The sequence below is a fragment of the Phoxinus phoxinus genome (assembly GCF_949152265.1).
Source record: "Phoxinus phoxinus genome assembly, chromosome: 15".
Lineage (NCBI taxonomy): Eukaryota > Metazoa > Chordata > Actinopteri > Cypriniformes > Leuciscidae > Phoxinus > Phoxinus phoxinus.
Window position 1 is genome coordinate 7,701,572 of NC_136890.1, and position 22,860 is coordinate 7,724,431.

General features: G+C 35.8%; 2 protein-coding genes across 3 annotated transcripts in view; one reads left to right on the forward strand and one right to left on the reverse strand.

Annotated features, from left to right (window-relative positions):
- The window catches only part of plch2a (phospholipase C, eta 2a), a 173,097-nt gene that overhangs the window by 6,345 nt on the left and 143,892 nt on the right, over positions 1-22,860 (forward strand). Inside the window, exon 3 of the mRNA XM_079637356.1 lies at positions 14,152-14,224. The gene's annotated coding sequence lies outside the window, so the exon portion shown is untranslated. The remainder of the gene's footprint in view (positions 1-14,151; positions 14,225-22,860) is intronic.
- pex10 (peroxisomal biogenesis factor 10) lies at positions 860-10,486 on the reverse strand. 2 transcript variants are annotated; one of them, XM_079637371.1, is made up of 7 exons: positions 10,410-10,486; positions 10,162-10,302; positions 7,844-7,924; positions 7,367-7,752; positions 5,294-5,466; positions 1,258-1,390; positions 860-1,155 (listed from the first exon to the last, which is right to left on the reverse strand). In XM_079637371.1, exons 2-7 carry the CDS (start codon positions 10,271-10,273, stop codon positions 1,087-1,089), a joined length of 954 nt encoding a protein of 317 aa, XP_079493497.1. In that variant the 5' UTR covers positions 10,274-10,302; positions 10,410-10,486; the 3' UTR covers positions 860-1,086. The 2 variants fall into 2 exon arrangements, with proteins under 2 accessions (XP_079493497.1, XP_079493496.1); XM_079637370.1 differs by having other exon boundaries at positions 10,162-10,462.

The following is a 22,860-nucleotide window of genomic DNA, read 5'->3' on the forward strand; positions in this document are numbered from 1 at the left end:
TCCAGAAAGTTTTGAAAGGTAGTCAAGTGGACAGTGATGTGTAACTTATAAGTATTATAATTTTTTTAATTAAAAAACTTATGCTACTCTGAGCAATGCCTGAACTTTGTATTTTGAGCACTTCTTGCGTTGTTTTTGCCTCTTCACGATGACTCGCTTGCTTTAGTCCTCAGTTGTCAAGTCAAGTCATCTTCATTTATATAGCGCTTTTAACAATGTAGATTGTTTCAAAGCTGCTTTACAGAGATAAACGTATAATTTAAGGTAACAGATTGTTTTGGCTTTATAGCGATATTAGTTGTAAGTCGCTTTGGATAAAAGCGTCTGCTAAATGTAAAAATGTATTACAGTGACATGACAGCTCTATATACAGTAGATATATCATGCGTTTAAAAACTTTATATTACCTGTGCATAAATTCGCTGGATTCCGTGGCAGATCACGCTATAAATAAACACGTAATCGGTTACTTTAATGTCCTCTGTGTTTACTTCCATATGACAGTGTGCTGCGTGTCATCTTTTTATTGTTCTTTTGCGCATACGGGTCAGTCCAGAAGATCTGTTCACACTGGAATCTGATATTAGCCATTTTAAAACAACAATGTGAACAGCTAAATCAAATCTAAGGAACAAATAAAATTGCCCTGTTTTAGTTTTTATTACACATTTTAAAACATTTATTTAAAATAGTTTAAATAAAAAAAATTCTGCAATTGTTTTTAGTAGATTGTCTTGACTATGGCATGTCATGTTTGTATGGTTGTCAATCACTGATTGGCTACACTATTGTTCTATTTGTTGTGCTATGTAAAATTTGATTCAGATAGATTTGTCAGAAGCAATACACACATCAACTTTAGTAAAAATATCTTATTTTATTTGAAAAATGTTAAATAGTCTGCATAATCAAATTAAATTGACAAATTTTAGGAAGGAATTTGTATTCATTGTCCATTTCATACAAAATGTAATTTCCATGTCATGTGATCTTTAAACACTAATTACAGTAAGTTTTACAAACAGTGATGGAAAGTAAAACACAAGAGGTGTTTGGCAATTCCCATGATCTTGATCAACCAAACGTCTACTTGTAGCTTCTCAGATAAACCAATCTGTGAGGCTGGAATTTCTCTCGACAAAGTGGGCATTCGGTCTACAGTAAAAGCAACAAAGAAAATTACTTCTCGTACATCATTAATGATGAATTTTACGTGCAACTTTAACACCACAGCATTATGTAATATAAAAGTCTTGCCTTGGTATTGCACCACTCTGTAATGCACTCCCAGCAGAAGAGATGACCACAGGGAGTACAAGTGGTGTTTCTGCGCTCCTCCAAACACAAGATACAGCGTGAAGAACGAGACGATGACTCACTGACCTGACGACTGAAAGGAAAAACAGATGTGTAAAGAAGAACGCGAATAACGCAACATAAATCTAGTATTATGAAAGCTCCCCTCAAGACTCCATAATGTCACATTTATTACCATAAAACTAATGCAAAAAAAAAGAAGACAAACAAGGATGTCTGAGATGAAGAAAAAAAATTGTTAAAATAAAAATATTTAAACCTTTTTGGTTTAATGACTCACTAAAGTGAATTGTTATTTAAATGTGATGTAAAAATTTATGTAATACATTAAAAGTTTTGAAACATAATCTATATTTTTTAATTGCCAGTAAATATTCAACAATTCAGACTTTATCAGAATTGAGAGCTTATGTCTTGCGATTCTGATTTTATAACTCTCAATTGCAAGTTTATATCACACTTCTGAGGAAAAAGTTTAAAGCTACACTGTGTAACTTTTTTAGTTTATTCTTAGCTAAAAACACTTAGTTATTTCAAAAATATATGTGCTCATTAATGTATATTTACTTCGTTCAAGTAATAAAGTATTCTCGTGAGTGTATAATATGCCATTGAAAATACATACGGGTGAGGGATTCGAATGTCGGTCGCCATGTTGCCCCTCCATCTTGAAAGTACATTAGCCAAAGAGGGACATACCCGTTAATTCAAGCTTCGCCTTTCGCGTCTCCGCAATTCACTGGCACCGCCCTGTTTTTATTTTTTCCTTTCCCTCTCCCTCTACCTCTCCCTCGCACCTCCGTCACATCAACTGATCTCTGCTAACGGAGAAAATGATATAGCCTACAATGTAAACTTTGCCTTACGCTAGTGATGTCGTACAATATACAGAATAACGATAGCACTGATAAAAGTTACTTTACTAAGATTTACTAAGCTTGCATTCGTCTGGGAACCTGATAGCTGATGTTAGCAATGAAATGGTAAAAAAATAACGAAAACATAAAATTATTATTCATTTTACATAGATGTCATAACCTATATGTTAACTGACAAATTAAATTACTGCAAATTATAATAGTTTTCTAAAGTAACCTCATTACTTGAAGGAATACTCATGGACGAGGTCGAACTGGAAGCCATGTTAATCTTGGACTACATTGGCTACCGTAGGAGTTCAAGCGAAATCGGAATTGAGAGGAACAGAAACTAATATTCACTGGATGGTCATATACCTTTTCACCGCTAGATGGGGGTTCTGATTAAAGCACACATGGTGTAGTGTGCTTTAATAAATAAAAAAACAGAATTGTGAGCTGACTTTTTTCTCAGAACTGCAATTTATATCTCGCAATTCAGACTTTATAATGCAAAAAAAGGTCAGAATTCAGGGATATAAACTCATAATTGCGAAAAGAAAGTTAAAATTGCGAGTTTATTGAATTCGCAATTCAGATTTTTTTCTCCAAATTTTGAGATAAAAACTTAACTTAACTTTAACTTTAAGAGTTAAAAAGCTTAATTGCGAGATAGTAAATATTTGCAATAACGAGAAAAAAAGTCAGAATTGTGAGAGAAAAAAAGAAGAACTTTATGAACTAAAAGATCTGGTGACTGTGGAGGCCATTTACCGGTAAGTATAGTGAACTAATTGTCACGTTCAAGAAACCAGTTTGAAATTATTTGAGCTTTGTGACATGAAGACAGTTATCCTGCTGGAAGTAGCCATCAGAAGATGGGCACACTGTGGTCATAAAGGAATGGACATGGACAGCAACAACATGTCCCAATTATTTCACACTAATAATTGACAGTTGTGTGAAGCTGCGACATATAAACAATGCTTAATTGGTACTAAGGGGGCCAGAGTGTATCAAGAACATATACCACACCATTACTCCACCACCAGCCTGAACCATTGATACAAGGCAGGATTGATTCATGCTTTCATGTTGTTTATGCCAAATTCCAACCCTACCATCTGAATGTAGCAGCAGAAATCAAGACTCATCAGACCAGGCAACATTTTTCCAATCTTCTATTGTCCAGTTTTGGAGAGCATATGCAAATTGTAGCCTTAGTTTCCTGTTCTTAGCTGAGTGAGTGGCACACAATGTGGTCTTCTGCTGCTATAACCCAACTGCTTCAAGGTTCAATGTGTGGTGCGTTCAGAGATGCTCTTCTGCAGACCTCGGTTGTAATGAGTGGTCATTTGAGTGACTGTTGCGCTTCTATCAGCTTAAACCAGTCTGGCCATTCTCCGAACTGCCGTTCACTGGATATATTTTTCTTTTTCCAACCAATCTCTGCAGAAACCTATGCCAGCGCACATACCTGTATTTAGTTCCTGTTTTCGGTCGAAGTCCAAAGTAGTCGATTGTCGAGTTCACGCGCGTGATCTAAGTAACTAAACCTATGCGCGTCAACTCGACAATCGACTACTTTGGACTTCGACCGAAAACAGGAACTAAATACAGGTATGTGCGCTGGCTGATATAACATAATTTTTATTCATATCTTTCACATCTACTGCAGTCAGATTCACTCGTGTTCACTCTGAAGGAATCACTCAACATGGCTGGGCACTTGTAATGACACATCAAGGATGATAAGAGAAATAAAAGCAGGTTTAAAACTTGCCCCATTCAAGTCAATAGGGTGCACATTTTAAAAAGAGGATAACACGGTGTAGGCAACACCGATTTTTGTCGTTGTTCTCTGTATTGACAGCACTCCAAATTTACTAAAAATTGAGCTCAATGTTAAAATTCACCGGAGTTCTCCTTTAAGACACATCAACAGAGATCGGCTCTCTGCAGCAAAATCAGCCAATTACAATTCCCTTGTTGTACAGCCTACCAAAGTTAATGAAAAGTTTATGATAATAATAATATGCAAGTTGTACCGGCGAAAGTGCGTGTTCAGTGCCGTTGTTGTGCCGAATTTATGACCCTTAATGTGTCGTATTTTTGATAATCCGCGCAGATTTCAGTTGACGGTTCTGTTTAAAGTTATTAATAACAAAACATGAATGAATGAGAAAGAAAAGAGCAGGATGTGCTTTATTTTTAAAATAAATAATCGCTAAGGAGAAATAAATTTTACTGACAGGATGATGTGCGCACGCTTCGAGCGCAACACAGACAAGCATAGTAGCCTTTGTTTTCGGTTGCGCGCCTAAACGGCCAAATAAACACAGAAATATATAAAAATGGCAACCGAGTATTCACGTAAACACAGTAGATGTAAGTAGCCTACTGTGTGCATTCACTCACTCGCTCTCTCTCACACACAAACACACACACACACGCGCACACAAAGAGTTGGTAACTCAACCTCACAGTGAAAACCCTGCACAATTACAGTAATTCCATATTGCAACTTATTTAGCCTATTGTTTGCTGAATATTTGTTAGTTTTTAGTTGTCTATGGACCTAATAATTACTACTGTTGAAATTGTATTGAAAAAAAAGCACATCTTTAATAATAATATTATTATTATTTTTTTCTGTGGCTCTTTTGGGAAAATGCATTAACCAAAAATGAAAAAATGGCTCTTTGGTCAAAAAAGGTTCCTGCATGAAAATCCCAACAGATCAGCAGTGTCTGAAATACTCAGACCAGTCCTAGAACCAACAACTACGGCACATTCCAAGTCACTTAAATCACAAAAAAATTATTCCCTGTTCTGATGCTCAGTTTGAACTTCAGCAGATCGTCTTGACCATGTCTACATCCCTAACTTGAGTTGCTGCCATTAGATTGGCTAATTGTGATTATATACACTGTATACACACACACACACACATATATATATATATATGCTTATATGCTGCCTTGGTGAACATAGGGGACACATATATATATTTTTTTTAATTTAAACATTTTAGAAAGGTACTGTATATAATGACACGGTCTCACAAAAGAACAGGGGGTGTTAGGAGAGGAACAAGCCTTCAGGCACTGCAGCGTTACCTGGGGAGAAGGTTTCTGTGCTGTTTCCACTCCTGCCGTGCTCTCTGTCTTTGCTTGAGGTTGTTAAACTGCAGTGTGAGAGTGACGCCCAGCTGTAGAAGGGACAGCGCGCCCAGCAGACGGTAACCGTTACTGATCCTCGGGTCATCGCCAGACACATTCCCCACTCTTAGCTAAAACAACACATTCACAGTTACACAGAATAAACTTTTACACTTCAGGAATATGATGTACACTACCATTCAAAAGTCAGTAAGATTCTTTTTTTTTATAACAAATGAACACTTTTATTCAGCAAGGATACATTAAATTGATATAAAATTGATATAAAAAAAGCTATTGCTAATAAATGCTGTTCTATTAAACTTTCTATTTTAATTAAGGAATGTTGAATAAAAGTTACCATAGTTTCCACACACACAAAAAAAAATTAGCAGCACAACTGTTTTCAACATTGATAATAATCAGAAATGAGAACCACCAAATCAGAGTAATGATGCAACAAAAAAAAAAAATCAGCTTTGCATCACAGGAATAAATTATATTTTAAAATATATTAAAACATAAAAGGATATTTTAAATTGTAATATTTTACAATAGTACTGTATTTTGATAAAATAAAAAGCAGCCTTGGAAGACACTGCTTTCAAAAACAAAAAAACAAATCTTACAGACTTTTGAACGGTAGTGCATTTCAGAGTAAAACAGGATATTCAACAAGACAAAATTGGTTAGACTTGATTTTGATGATCAGGAACTGATAGAATGGTGAAGAAAACCTAAAGCTACACTGATATGGTGAGAAGTGTGTTTTTTAAAGCAATAACTTAAAAATTTGCTATGTATTTGCATGTTTTGGTGTATTCCACACTCCACAGTATTCCGTGAATCAGCTTGGAGTACCATGTAAATACCATGACAGGTGAAACTCGAAACATTAGAATATAGTGCAAAAGTTCATTTATTTCAGTAATTCAACTTAAAAGGTGAAACTAATATATTATATTAGACTCATTATATGCCAAGTGAGATATTTCAAGCCTTTATTTGCTATAATTTTGGCTTACAGATATGAAAACATTTTCACAATATTCTAATTTTGAATTTGGGGTTTTCATAGCTGTAAGCCATATCATCAAAATTATAACAAATAAAGGCTTGAAATATCTCACTTTGCATGTAATGAGTCTATATAATATATTAGTTTCACCTTTTAAGTTGAATTACTGAAATAAATGAACTTTTGCACCATTTTCTAATTTTTCGAGTTTCACCTGTATGATTTTGGTTATTAATTAGTACCATATCATGTATTGAAGTACCATGGTATTATGATCTCTTACAGTCATTTTTCGTAAGGGATATAACACAAATCATCTGCCGTTATTACTGTGCTTTGTTAAAGGGATAGTTCACCCAAAAATGAACATTTTGTCATTAATTACTCACCCTCATGTCATTCCAAACCCGTAAGACTTTCGTTCATCTTCAGAACACAAATGAAGATCTTTTTGATGAAATCTGAGAGCTTTCTGTCCCTCCATTGACCACTTTGATGCTTCAAAAAGTTCATAAAGAGATTCTAAAACTAATCCATATGAATTGAGCGGTTTAATCCACATTTTCTGAAGAAACTTGATCGCTTTATGATGAACAGATTTAATTTAGGCATCACATTTAAACATTGATCAGCGAACATAAACAGATGCTCAACCGAACCAGCTTGACATGCGAGAAGAACCTCATTCGTTCTCGTACGTCAAGCAAACATGCTTGAGCTTCCGTTTATTATAACTGATGTATGCGTTGATGAATGTTTATATGAATAAATTAAATCTGTTCATCATATAAAGCGATAGTGTCTCTTTAAAAAAATTGTAAAAATTAGTTTTACAATCTCTTTATGATCTTTTTGAAGCGTCAAAGTGACACTGTCTTACAGGTTTGGAACGGATGAGGCTGAGTAATTAATGACAGAATTAAAATTTTTGGGTGAACTAACCCTTATATACAATATATTGGAACTTATTCCCACAGTACAGGTTTTATAATAATAAAAGAACAAAAACTTACATAACTAACACCCGCAGCTCTTTTACCGATGTGGTAAAAGGCTCCACTGATGTAAAAGACAGCCACATGTAGCCTGTACAGAAGAGTGATTCCCTGCTGCAGGGCAAACACAAGCGGAATCAAAGACTTCCTCTGAGACTCAGTCAGGATCCCCACAGCTCTCTGAATCCAGAACCGCACGTGTGATAACGGGTTCCAGGTTCTGCTCGTCTGAGGTGCTTCTGCTTCCAACTCATTCTCAACACAGATCAAGACCTTGTCCATAAGATAAGGCACAAATGTGTGGAAGAAGATAAGTGCCGTTCGGCGCGTCCGCGAGGGGATTCTTCTCTTGCTGGGGTCCACCTGGATGATGCTGACATACTCCTCGCCCAGGGTCTGATATCCTGAATGAAATGGACAACAAAAACATGGCTCTGAAATACAACTCATATAACAAATACATCAGCAGTGTTGCAATACAAGCGAAAAACTTACCAGATAAAGTTGTTAGAACATAGTAGGTCAGATCAGATAGTAATTCAATTTCCTTTCTGCACTGTAGCCAACGTCTGGAACCTCAAGGGGGAAAAAACATCTTTGAACGAACAAGCTAAGGGACGCATCATTGAAAACAGGATTTAAAAAATAATAATTCAGAATTGGATACCACTCTTGCAGTATGTAATATGTAAACTGTGTGCACCAGTGTTATTTTATAATTATTTATATACTGTTATAGTATTTATTAATACTTTGAATAAGGTTTAATTTTTATCCGGGTTTTTTTGGTAAATATTTATATAGGGGTTGCAAAAAAAACATGCAAATCCACAAAGAAAGAATAATAAAAATCACATAGGCTAATGCTAATTAGATAGTTTTAATTTGGTAAAGTATTTAGATATGTCTAAGTCAATGTGTCATCTAAAATTTAAGAACTCTCATAAGTAAAAATAAGACTTTTTATGACCTTCAATTTGAAAAAATCACAATTAATACTTAAGTCAAGTCACCTTTATTTTTATAGTGCTTTTTACAATACAGATTGTATCAAAGCAGCTTCACAGTGATAACATTAAAATAATACAACAAAGTTTGTTTCTAGAATAAAACTGCATCATCGTCCACCTTAAGTACGGCAGATCTATAATATTGTTGAATATTAAATGTCCCCAACTAAGCAAGCCAAAAGCCAAGGCAACAGCGGCAAGGAACCCAAACTCCATCAGGTGACAGAATGCAGAAAAAAACCTTGCAAGAAACCAGGCTCAGTCGGAGGGCCAGTTCTCCTCTGGCCAACGAGCGAACAGTGTATGATTATGATTCAGGCAGCATTACAGGTCAGAAGTCTGATCCTGGTTTCTCCCAAGGTTTTTTTTTCCACATTCTGTCACCATTCTGTGGACGATGATGCAATTTTCTTCTAGAAACAAACTTTGTTGTATTATTGTCATGTTATCACTGTGAAGCTACTTTGATACAATCTGTATTGTAAAAAGCGCTATAAATGAAGGTGACTTGACAAGTTCACCCAAAATAAAAAAAAGTTCAAGTTTTCAGAGTTTTAGTGTCAGTACTACATTAAACTACAGTGTATAATGTTGAATATAATGTATAATAATGCAATGAGGGAATATCTGTGGGTCCTGATATTGCCAAATGTATTTTGTTAAAAATTGGCCTATATTATTTTAAATACATCTAGTCAGTGAAAGAGTGCAAGCATATCTGTCTGAAATAATTCTGTATTTTCAGCTTCAGAATCAGGAATATCTTTATTCTTGTGTGACTATTGTCCTGGGGTTTCCAGCACCAAATCCAAGCCTATTAATTTACACCCACAACGTAATGCCAAATTTAGCATTTTAATCAACAGTTTTTCTTTCTTTCTTGGAGTATCGCAATAATATTGTATTGCGAGTTCTGTATCGTGATATGTATCGAATAGTGACATGAGGGTATCGTTACACACCTAATTTATACACATAAAAACATGATATCAGAGTTTTAAATCAAACATTATAAAAGAAAACATTATACATCACGGTTCTTTAAACCAATGAGCATTAAGTTGTGTCGCCAGCGTGTGATTTTTCCCCTAAAACCAGTTCAGCGGAAATCCCGCCCTGCATATATCTAATTTAATTGGTTAAGGTTACATTGACGGGTACAGTGTTTGGTGTAGGCAATCAGTAGCCTACAGTGATTGACATGACCAATTAAATCTTTAGAATCGGCTTCAGGGTGTCGTCACGTCATGCGTCGAAATCATGTTAAAAAAAAGTAAAAAAGTCGTCAGCAACTCGTTTCCCATCATGCTTTTGATCAATGCAGTCGGTGGAGAGCAACTGCGCCCGACTGCAGAATCCGACACGGCCGCCTTGCCGCCGCGAGAGTTTTTATGACACATGACACTCGGACACATTTCTAACCGGCATGCATTTCGTGGTGATCGGTTCTTCTGCGCAGATTTTGCTCATCTCAAACAAGCCTAATGTTACGACAATCGACAGGTGTGTGGTCTCGCAGTCTGGATCAATCTTCTAGTGTGTGTATTCGCAGGATTATTTTATAATGGTAAAAATCGGTTGAAACTGCCCTTTCAACTATTATCACCTACATCATATTAGCATGACCGCCCAAAATAATGTTATTTTAAAATGCCTAAAAACTAACTGTGCAATACGTGTTGATTTATAAGTAGTCGTATTGAAAATAAATAGGTGGGAAAAGCTAAATAAAATTTTAAAGTGTAGAATAAGCCCTTTTAAAATCCCTAAACCATGCATTGAGTATGCCTGGGATTGCTTTACCTGCAAAGGTGTGGACGAGCTCATTGGCGTTGTTTGTCAGGTTGTTCTGGTAGAACTCATCCTTCTGACACGAGCGGATCAGCTGTGGCTGGTTCGCAGGAACTAGAGGCATTGCTCAGCTCAGAAGACGTTAACGAGATCCTTAGAGGACGTGTGTATACTAACAGTTTATATTTATCTCATTTTACAAAAATAAACACAAGGATATACCGCGTTTATGGCTCTATTTACTGTTCTAGGTCACTTACTGTGCATGCTTCTAACGCTTCCGTGTTTAGTCATGTGATGCTCCCGCGAGCACTCCATTGGTCGGTTGGTAACAGACTACAACAGCAAAATCGCCTTATGAGCTGAGGTCAATTTAGAAAGTGAGATTATGGTTCAAGTCTTGATGGTTTCATCACCAGATAAGTGACGCCACAAACGAATAAATAAATTGAACTAATCTTTTCTGGAAATGATTTACTTAGCGTTCGAACAATGTGTAAGTTGTGTAGAACTGTGTAGAAGTTGAATACATTCGTGAGTCTGTTTTTTATGTATTCATAATGTTTATTTATTTATTTTAAATAGAGTTTGTGTAATTCCTGCACACACACACACACACACACACACAAAAGGCTATACATTTTTTGACTGGGTTTTTAATGTATCATCATAGTAACAATATTTATTCCTACTATCCTCCATAAAAAAATCACTATAAATATCAGCAAAATCTCCTCCAAGGAATAGGCTTTTCCAGAAAATCTGAACTCACTTGAGACAGTTAGGCTATAAATAAAATAAAAATCAGTCTGAAGAAAAACAAACAAAATCCGACCCATATTTCAACACAGTTGACACACACGAATGACGAGTAAGCCTATAGAAAAATAATGCTTAGTAGGCCTACTAAATACGCTATGCAGTAAACAATGTTTAGGCCATATTGCATTTTTTTTTATAACGCTATCGATAGTTTACGATGTTTCCGCCACAGAATAAAAAAACACAAACGTTAATTGCAACTTTTTACCTCACAATTCAGATTTCTCACAATTGCGAGTTAGCCTATAATGTCAGAGTTGTGAGATAACCTATAAACTCGCAATTGTGAGGGAAAAAAAGTCAGAATTGAGAGATAAATTAGCTATTATCTTTCAAATAGTTTTAATACGTGGCGTAAACATGCTTAAGCTACATGTTTACAACATGACTTATTACATACTAATTCAGTGATGGCCCAGCTATAATACAAATAGCATGCATTAACAAATCTCATGCATTACCTAAATATTGCTATTTCGTATTTCATAATATTGCTAAGTCACGAAATAGACATTCAAAATCACATCTTATTCACACTTGAATTGAAACATCAAGTTGAGCAGTTTGCATTGCCGCTTCATAGCCTGTGCTATGTTGTAAACTAGACATTTTGGCACATTTAGTATGTGTGTATTCTATGTTTTGAGCAAATGTAGCCTACATACTGCACAGTATGAGTATGCATACACTGGCCCTCATTTATCAATCTTGCGTCGAAACGGGCGTATATGTTGGCGTTAGATTATGCTTACACTCCTCTCACCGCCTGATTTATGAAGCTGTGCGTACCTTTGAAATTCAGGTGTACGCAATACCTGCCCTTGATAAATGCCGCGGCTGAAAACGATCGTCATTAGATTAACACGCCCCTATATATTCATGTCTCCGTCTCCCCCACGCCCTCATTTTACGCCATGGACACACGGAAGACGGCAAAGAGGAGAAACTTCTCCGGTGGAAATCCAGTTTAAATCGCTGGTTGGTTGAGCAAATTACCTATCACAAACAATGCATTATTTTACAGCACGTGTTTTGAAACTATTAGCGTTGAATTTCGTATGACGTCACATGTAATAGGGTGTACAATAGTGATGATGATGTGAATAATTGCATGACAATTTGTAATATTTTTCTTATTAGTAGCCTATTATGATTTTGATTATTAATGACGCTTATTGTTATTTAGAAGAAGAATGTCTTTGTCATTATTATTATTTGTATTAGGCTATGCTAATTATTGTTTATTTTATTAATTTAATAAAGAACTCTGTCTCTTATTCCAAAAGATCCATGTATAGGCTACTTTTGTGTCTATTCGTTTTTCCTTTTTAAAGTAGGCTAATTGAAAAACGAAAAATTAACGGTTGTCTTTTTAAAACGCAAAGTTGAACACCAAAAGTTTAATTTGAACTGGCAACACCAACTGCTGCGCAAAAAAAGTAAATATCGACGAATTTTCAGATTTTTGTTTAATGACTTTTTGCCCCTTTATTAAACATGTAAAATATACACAAATTACTATGGAAAACATGTCGATTTTAATGGTTTTCTAAGGTCAAATTAGAATCTGGAATTTATATTTTCCCGCAGTGATGAATGAGAAGAGCCAATATTAAACTATTGTTTTCTAAGTCGGCTAAGATCTCCATCTTCGCTGTTAATGCGCTTTTAGAGAGAAATGCACCTTTCATATGGATTACTTAATCAGAACAAAATGTATTAGCTTTCGATTCGAATTTGTTCGTTTTAAAGTGGACATTTCAAGCTTTAGATAGGCTATATTTTGTTTCAGTTCTCGCGCTCCAGTTCACGGAGATCATGAAACTGATTGTTTTATTTTATTTTACAAAAGCACAACGTTTTCTTGTAGTTACAAATAATGTATTATTATTTTCAGTATGACCTGAAATGATGGAGTATTTTAAATTGTTTCACTATTGATAGGAAAAAGTGTTCGCGCGCGCGCCTCCGTGCCATCCAGTGCGCGTTCCACACTCCGCTCCACAAACCCTTTGGATATGCGTCAAAATCTTGTGTTTATTTGTGATAATCTTAGTCCTGTATTATTATTGTCTAACCCGTATTATGAATGTCATTTGACGAATTGCTTTGTTCCTTTTTTGGATAAAAGCGTCTTCTAAATATAGCCTAGTAATAATGATGATAATTATTATTATTTGCGGACACGGACCCCAAACACACCGCGTCTTCAGGTGACTGTAAATGCGCAAAAACTGTTTCCATTGCAGTTTTGCGAAATATTCCTTTTTCGAATTGCCTGAAAAACCACCTCATGCGAGCGTAAAAACTTTTTTGCGATAAACGCCAGTTTTTGCGAAATTGACGTGTTTCCATTGGGCGTATTTTCAATTCGCAATTTCAATTTGCGCTATTTGAGGGGTAATGGAAACGCATTACTGAACCCAGTCCGTGCGCGCATGCCGGGCTTAACTCACAAAAATAAACACTGAAGTTTATAATTTCTGTTGTTGTTTTTTTACAGGGTCATAATATATCATATCTTTAGTTTGTCAGTGCGTTTTGTGGTGTTAGGAATTGTTTTTCTGCGCATTTCAGCACTAACTCAAAACGTGCGTACATGTACACCACCTCCTGAGCTGGCGTAGGATTTGAGCGTGCCGTACGCCAACGTCCATATTGATAAATCGCAAAGTCACCGTGGTTTTGGGTGTACGCCAGGTGTACGCTGGAAATTTGGTGTACGCACTTTTGATAAATGAGGGCCACTGAGAGTAAGAGTATTATGGTACTACTAGCTATTGACATTCCTAACACAGGCTCATCATCAATGATCATTTACGAAATAAAATCCATTTATGATCTCTATATTATTTGCATCATTCTTCTGTATCCGTGCACTTTCATTTGCTCTCTCTGTTTAGCTGTTCACAAGTCAGCTCTTTTTACAAGGTTGTAAAACCTGTTTCTTTGTTACTCTAATGCGTTTAGATCAGTCCAAACCATTGAAATTCTTAACACACACGCGTAACAACTTTATTCAGCTCTTTCCTAAAGCTGATCACGAAACCCATTAAGGTCAGATTGTAGTCTTGCAGAAGGCTGTTTACTCACAGTGCAGTCAAGGGAGCACCCTACTGTTTACACTTGAGCAAGGGATGTCTTTCTTTCTCATTGAGACTCCCGTGTGACTTCTTGCAGGCAGAGGAGAGGTTGTGCAGAGGACAGATGAGGAGACCTGGTCGTGGATGGAGCAGCAATAGAGTCGTCTGAGGTAGGATGTTATGAATCATGGTATTAAGAGAGAATTGGTCATTTCATGTGCATAGAGATACTAGTCTTCTATTAGGAATGCACAAGTGTTGTATCAGATAACTCACTTTAGTTTTTAGCCAGGCCTTGGAACTGGATGTATGAAGCAGGGAACTGATACTTAATTGTTTGAACTTGTAGTAGGCCTATACTTAAAATCTTAAAAGTATTTAAAATAAAAAATTCCTGTACTTTCAGATAATATAATAATAAATAAATAAAACACCTTAAATAAAAGACTTAAGTGTACTTGCATAAGAGAGACCTTATGATTTTAACAAAATTAACCTTGTAATAATGTCAAGTGTTTATTTTTAAAGTACATTGTTTCGATAAGCGTGCTTTAAAAGTACACTTATTTTGATGTGCCGACTACTAAAACACATAAGTACTTGATTATAATTTTAATTTTAGTGTGTTATTTTATTTAAAGTTAATATATTTTAAATGTTTTAAATTGTAACTTCATCACTACTGTGAATTACAAATATATTTAAATACATGATACAAGTATATTTAAGTTTACCATATGCTTGTCAGTACATTTGGCAGTACACTTTAACCATATTTCAAAGACGATAAAAGTAATTATGAAATTAAATATAAATATGTATTATATATGTATTTATGTCCTGCTTAAGTGTTCAAAATGCACTTAAGGTCAGCGTATTGCATTTAATGTAAATTTAAACCATGATGCATTTTCATTTAATTGCAATTAACATGCCATTATGTGATCAAAAACATTACATTTAGTTCGCACTTCTTTTAAGTATATTATTTCCATAATGAGTGTTATTTTTAAAAGTACTAAAGTGTACTTCTTTTACAGGGATTGTTGAATCATATAGTTTAAACAAACATTAATTTCTTTCTGAACAAGGTTGACAACACTGCAACATAATGTTCTTTGTGGGAAAAATATTATACACTTACACACAGAATCACAATTTTTTTATATATATTTTGAAAATATGGGTGAGAAAATACTGAAAGCTGATTTATTTTTGTTAGGGGCTTTCAGAATTTTCTCAGCCTATGACAATAGCCTATAGGTGGCATAAGAAGTAGACATGCTGCTTTGCACCACTACTCGAGTTCTTACAAGGTCTAGTAAAATATCACACTTTGCTCATTTGGTAACATTTTCATTACATAGTGGACCAATAAAATATGAAATGGTGTTATGGGAAGTTACTTCAAAGGACTTTGATCTCTTTTTCTGCAGATTTATGAATGCACAGCAGACAGCACCTTGCTGAATGTGTTAGTGTGAACATTTCAAGACAGACAATATCAAGTAATTGCTTTGTTGAGCACTGCACACTTGGTTGCTTCTATTAAAGAGTCCCATAGAGCAAGATTAGTCATTCAATTCATACTACCATGGTTGCATAACATAATTAAATGTGTTTAGAAAGTTACTGATTTACCTTTAACCCATTTACCTGGCCTATCTGAAACACGTCGCTACACACAAAATGATGGGATTTTAAAAGTTGCAACACCGTTCTGCTGTATGTATTGCTCTAATGCCATACGATATAAAGAGAGAGTTCAAAAACCGAAACGTAAAGGACTGAAATATAATGCAAAAATATAAACTCTGTTACAATATCCCCCCCTTTAGACATTCTGTTGACTATAGTAACGTTGCACCTATATGTCAACTACCAGTCATTAGAGCATTAGAGTATTAGTAGACTGTTAAGGTGAAAGTTAGTTGAATAAATTGACATGCAATTGCAAAGTTACTTATAGTCAGGGTTATGTCTGTTGGGGAGCATCAAAATAAAGTGTTCGCAGATATTAAGCTGACAATACTAATACTCTAATGACAGTTAGTTGACATGTAGGTGCAACGTTACTTATAGTTAACAGAATGTCTAAAGGGGACCATCAAAACAGAGTGTTACCATGATTCAAACTCAATTCAAGATGATTTAAACAACAAAGTAAAAGATGTTGATATGAGAATAATCTTCCTTTAAAACTTGCAGACAAAATGTGTATTTCCCGTACACTGTAGTTGTCTGCACTCCACCCCATATCCCGCCCACCTGTGCAAAGGCTCCTCTGCCTTTACTTGTCCGATTTCGACGCAGGGAAAACTGTTGCTCCATAAGGGAACACCCACTGTGTACAAAGAGCTTTCAAATGACAACTTCCTTTACCTGCAGTATGGGGCTGTGCGCCTGAAGCTTTTTTGCCTGCAATAAAAAAAGGCTTATTCTTTGTACAGAAGAAGATCAGAGCTGTTAAACAAGTGCCTGGAGAAGTGTTTTACTCACTAGCACATCATCTGTGTGAACTACCTGCTTCTGTTCCTACAAGACCCACTTTCACAAAGGTAACGTGAGACTTTGCAATACTTTCACAGTTTACTTATTCTTTTCAACATTTAGTTGGAGACTTTACTCGGGCGAGTTTACTCAGAAAAGGTTTTGTGGCGCATGTCTGCATGGATGTAGAACTGTGGAGGAAAGATTGGAAAGTTTGTTGCTTAGTTTCACTTGGGCTTTTTTTTTTTTCTCTGAGAGTTTTGTATTTTGAAACTCAACACGTCTCATTTGGGTGCTCAGGTAAAAGAATGAAAAGAAAGAAAGACACGATACACTTTTGAGGGGTCTTTTGGTGTGTTTTCTGTGATTGTGATGTGACATTGTGCGAGTTAATCTCACAAAAAACATGTCCAGGTTACATTTTTCTGTAAAGTGAAATTATATTTTCTATAAAGAAATAGTTTGTGTCTTTTTTTTTTGCACTGTATCATCATTTTCATGACATTTTAGCACATTTCTCCTGACAAATCCTCATTCACATAATAAATGTTTAAGTTTTGTGTTTTTTTGCTAATTTTTATAATATTATCAATGTTTATTCTCATTACTCTCATTACTGTAATACTATAATTTTGGTTACACTTTATTTTAAGGTGTCATTGTTACAGTGTAATATATATATATATACATGTACTGATTAATATTAAGCAACTACATGTACTTACTACAGGTTTAGGGTAGGATTGGGATTTAGTTGAGGGTTAGTTGCATGTAATTATGCATAATTTACTGTTATTACTGTACATGTAACATATGTAAAAAGGACACTGTAAATTAGTGTTACCATAATTTTCAACGTTTATTTATTACAAATTTAAAAAAAATATATAAAAAATTCACTGTACTGTAATAAAAATGCAATTTTTTTTCACACTGTAGAGAATTTGTTGGAAAAATGTGTTATTTTTAAAGTAATATTATCACAAGTCTCTGCGATTCCTCTATATAAACAGTTTTTTCTGCATTCTCATTGGAGAAACCTGATTTAATCTGTGTCTGTTACACTTGGCCTGTGCTTCAGGCTAAACATGAATCAGGCAGCCATAAATTAAAACCTAACCAGTGTATTTAGGCAGGGAACACCCTTCTATCTATGTCATTTCAGATGTTTATATGCAATGATTATGATTCATCTGAGTCACTTTACTTCCATTTAAAGTAGATTTTGTTTGTCAGTGTGGGTGACACAGTTATGCTCCCTGTTTCCTTTGGAAATCTCAACCCAAACACTGCGATGTGGGGCGTCTTGTGAGTTGCAATGCGAACTGGTCGGTTGAAACTGAAATAAAAGGTCTATTGTGTCATTCTCTCTGTGTAGCGGGGAGAAACTCTGAGCGATCGACGGTCGCCGGCCTGCCAGCTGGTACGCCATTAGCTTGCCAACACACATCTGCTATTTGCCGTGCACCATCTCTGATCTATTTTTCCATATGGACAACAGGAAAAGAAAGAAAAACAACTGTAAACCAGTAGAGTTATACAGACGTTTGACTTTCAGATACTGGAATGTTGTTTGTGCTGTGATGGTGTGTGTTTGGTTCATCCAGATTGGCCAGATCTCATGTTACGTTGAGGACTGAGTGCATTGTGTTGAGTGCAGGCTTGTTCTCGGGGGATGTTAAGATCAACCATGTGTCTTTGTTATTGCTTCACAGAAATGGCTTCACTTATCTGAAAGCAAATGATCTGCACGTTTGATTGATAATGAGTAATGACACTCTTTTTGTTTTACTTATATTATGTTGAAGGGAAGGAAATTAAGGACAAACATTTGCATATACACACTTTGTTTCCTGTCAGTGTTGGGCTCAGGTTGAACACACAATGGCTTTTGTGTGTCTTTCAGTAGCAGATTTAAAGAGGTGCCAGCGTCCCAATAGATGTTTTGTGAGGCAATACATCTTCCTTACTTCCTATAAAACTAAGGGATCAATTGTCTCTGCCTCTGCTTTGAACCTGGAGTGAACGCGAGAGTCTGTAAACAGTGCTTCTGATTCATTCCAATCTCTGGCCTATTTCAGTCATTAATCTTCAGATACCTTTGATGTCACATTAATATTGAATAGACGAGTGAACCTCACGAACAGGTTGCATTTCAACAAGTATTTCATTTGAAGCATTTATTGTGATATTCATTTTGGGATATTTACACATATTTCCCCCAAAATGATCATTTTACTGTAATGTGTCCAGGAGGTGATTCTCATTAGATTCTTATTAATGCAATGCTCTACTTTACTGTAATATAACCGTTTAGCATTTGATTCAGCATAAATTACACTTAGTACAACAAATGCTATTTCAATTAATAATATACAGTTAGTACAACAAAAATAAAAAAACATTATTATATTATTTTAATCGAAATTATTGATATTATGTTACATTACACATAATGTGAGGGCGAGAATGCACTTAATTGCCATATACTGTACATAATGTCCCATTTTTTAAAAAAAAGAAAAAAAAATTAGAAAAGAAATTAGCCTAATCAAATTTACACAAAGAATACCACAAGTACAACGTGTCTTGACTTACTTGTTTTGAAGCAACGTACCCAATAATTATTTACAACATATAATTTGGCACAGGTGAATGAGAATCGCCCATACTATATCACAATAGTCAAGTCACCTTCATTTATATAGCGCTTTAACAATATAGATTGTTTCAAAGCAGCTTTACAGTGATAATAGGAATTAAAAGTAACAGAGATTGTTTTGGCTTAATAGCTCGAAGAATAGGCTAAATATATTGTCCAGCTTAAGTTATTAGAGATTACTTAAAGGATTAGCTCACTTTTAAAATGAAAATTCTGTCATCATATACTCACCCTTAAGTTGTTTCAAACCTGTATGAATTTCTTTCCTCTGCTGAACACAAAGGAAGATATTTAGAAGAATGTCAGTAACCAGACAGTTTTTGGTTCCCATTGACTTCCATAGTATATTTTTTTCCTACTATGGAAGTCAATGGGAAGCAAAAACTGTCTGGTTACTGACATTCTTCTAAATATCTTCCTTTGTGTTCAGCAGAGGAAAGAAATTCATACAGGTTTGAAACAACTTAAGGGTGAGTATATGATGACAGAATTTTCACTTTAAAAGTGAACTAATCCTTTAAGTCTATTTATATAGTGCAGTTTAAAGATATGTGTAATGCATGACAGTGCATTCATAATGCCCTATAATGGACATTTTAATATGTTGTATGTTCTTGTGAAAGAATATAGTGCATTGTAATATAATATAACAATTACAATTAATTGTTGATGTGTCACAGTAATAATGCATTATACTCTTAAGGTGTAGTCATGAATATAAGTATTATAGAGTTTTATAGCTGGTTGTTTGCAGTAATAAATGCATGCAGTAAATCTTATAATGCTTCAAATGCTGTTGATTATCGCGAACAATAATTTGTCACGTCCCTCAAAAAAAAGTTTAAGAATATCTTTATAATGTATATTATATGCAGGCATCAAGTGAAGGACATCCATTGTTTTGTCTACTGAGGAATTTGTTTTAGCTGAGACTGGGGTGTTTTAGAGGGAGGGGATTGTTTTTTTTAACCCCTCTCATCATCTTATCTGTTACCTGAGGCCAGGTGTTACTTTGCTGACACGTCCAGTCCTGCATCCTCGGGTATCAACATGTCACGTCAAACACAACAAGCACTCCAAGTGAACATTCAAGCCATTGTTCAGGTTATCAGGCAGTTGACATGTGTCTAGCACAGCTCCAGGTTGATGCTGCACATTGGTGGTGGCTGAGGACGTCAACCCCCCCCCCACCTCCACGTAGAGAGCTTTGAGTGCAGACAAAAGCACTGTATAAATGTAACAAATTTTTATTATTATTAAATTTCCACTCCTGACAGAGTGGAGAGTGGAGTTCAGAAAGAGGTCCTGTAAGAGATCAGCAATGATTACAAAGGGAGTGTTCAATTGTTGTTATAGAGTGTAAAGTATAGACTTCACTGGAAGCCACGCAAAAATGAAAGATAAGACTTGAGTGATTACATCATTTGTTTTTCATCCCTACAGTAATATGAACGTTTCCATTCATTCCTAATGTGTATGTGTTTCTGTGGTTTGGTATCATTGTAGTACTTGGATGAGGTACCAATATAATGCTTTGTTTTTTAAACATTTCAATACATCGTTTCGGCGGGGTGGTGGGGGTCAACAATGTTAATAACATGTTCTTTAGGACATGGTCAAGTGCTTGAAGGCTGGTACGCACCACAAATCTGGCACTTCTAAATGTCAGCGTATACCCTTACTTTTTCTTGCGTACCGGCATTTCTCACGTTACAAATGCAATCTGTCAATAAAATCTGTCAACAACTGTCTCATAAAATTTGTTTCTAAATGCTCAAATCATGACAAAAAAAAAAAACTGAATTTTTCAGGCTGGACCTGAACACTGACTGTTTCTGTAACAGCGAAGCTTCTAAGGGCAGCTGCAGTGGCACAATGACTTTACCAATTGGTGATTGGCTATTTTATGCAGAAGGCGGGACTTATTCTGCCATATTGCACATTGTACTTTCTCCCATTCATAGTAATATGAGTGCATGCCTATCTAAAGTCTTTAAGTCAGTTCTTTTGTATAAGTCAGTACTAAAGGTCTAATATCCATCTAATATAACCATTGTACCATGGTACCAGCATGCACACTGATTTTTATAAGGTATTTTAAAACTCACATTGTTAAGAATAACATTGGGGAAGTCGTGGCCTAGTGGTTAGAGAGTCAGACTGGTTACAAGGTTGACAAGCAAGCAAGGCACCTAACAAAAATTGCTGCCAACTGCTCCGGGTGTGTGTGTGCATGGGATGCGTTCTGTGTATTGTGTGTTCACTACTCACTGCTCCTAATGTGTGTGCACTAACTTGAATAGGCTAAATGCAGAGGACACATTTCAAGTATGGGTTACCATACTTTGCCTTCACATCATGTCACTTTCACTTGAAAATCCACCCATTTTCCAAACTGCTTTATCCTCTACACAGGGTCACAGAGATGCTGGAGTCTATTGAAGCATCTCGGGCCGCAAGTGGGGAACATCCTGAACGGATGGCCAGTCCATCACAGGCATACAAATTCTTTATATTTAAGGTTGAGAATGAATTCTATTACATTGCTGTTGAGGCTCTAAGCTTAAAGGTGAACTATGCAGTTTTTTTTTAGCTTAATTTACCTTAACTGAACAGCTTCGGAGTCATTGGAATGGTTATATGACTTTTTTCGGGTTGAATGGTGGCCGTCTCGCTTCACCCTGGTGCCTGTGAAAAACCACACTTGAAACTTTGGGCCGGTGGGTCGCCGGCCTCCGCGTCAGGAAGTATCGCGTGATATCAGGTCTCGCGATGTAACGAATTGCTTTACGGCAAAAAAAGATCTGCTAAAATTCTGTCATTGCTCCCTCATGCGGTTCGAACCCGAATGAAGAAGACGTTTTAAAGAATGTCCCGTCTGCTTTGATGTCGCTGATCTATTAGCCTCTGGTATCTGAGAATCGCCAACGAGTTTGACAGTGTTGTCATAAATATCTATTCCGAAACTGTAGGGGGAGCTCTATAGAGAAACCTGTGAGCAAAAAGCGAGAATACAGCGAAGAAATTCCCGAAAATGCATAGCTCTGCTTTAAAGCTACAATAAGTAATGGCATTTTACAATAAATGGGCTTCTCGCCCTCTACGAAACGTCAAGCTATATGGTGTCAAAATAAAAGTCACAACAACAAGCCCGGCTTACCTCACTTCAGAGTTCCTACTGGCAGTGCGAATGCAACCAGGAAAACGTTCCTATGGGAACTATTAGTTCTCACCATCTTGGTGGCTAGTTCCTAGAACTACCTGGTGCAAAAGCCCCTATTAATGAGCTCAAAGACGATTGGTCAAAACAGAGTAATTAATTGAAAAATGTATTGGTTTAAATCATTAATGCATGTCATGTTTGTTTAATTAAGTACAAAACCACATATTGAATTTGTTTAATTGAAATTGGTATTTGTATGGTGATAGTGTTGTATTTGTTAATGTTATTCAAAATCACATTCCCTGTTTATGATATTATTAGATAGTGTCTTTGGAAGTAGCCTACCAGTGATGCGCGGGTTGATCCAAAATGAGCGGCTGCCTGCGGTCACCCGCGGTTACCTGCGGTTACGAGTCATCCAAAAATATTTTTAATGATATTCGGGTCGCGGTCGGTCGGTTAGTTTGAAATAAAGAAGCCAATTAAACCTT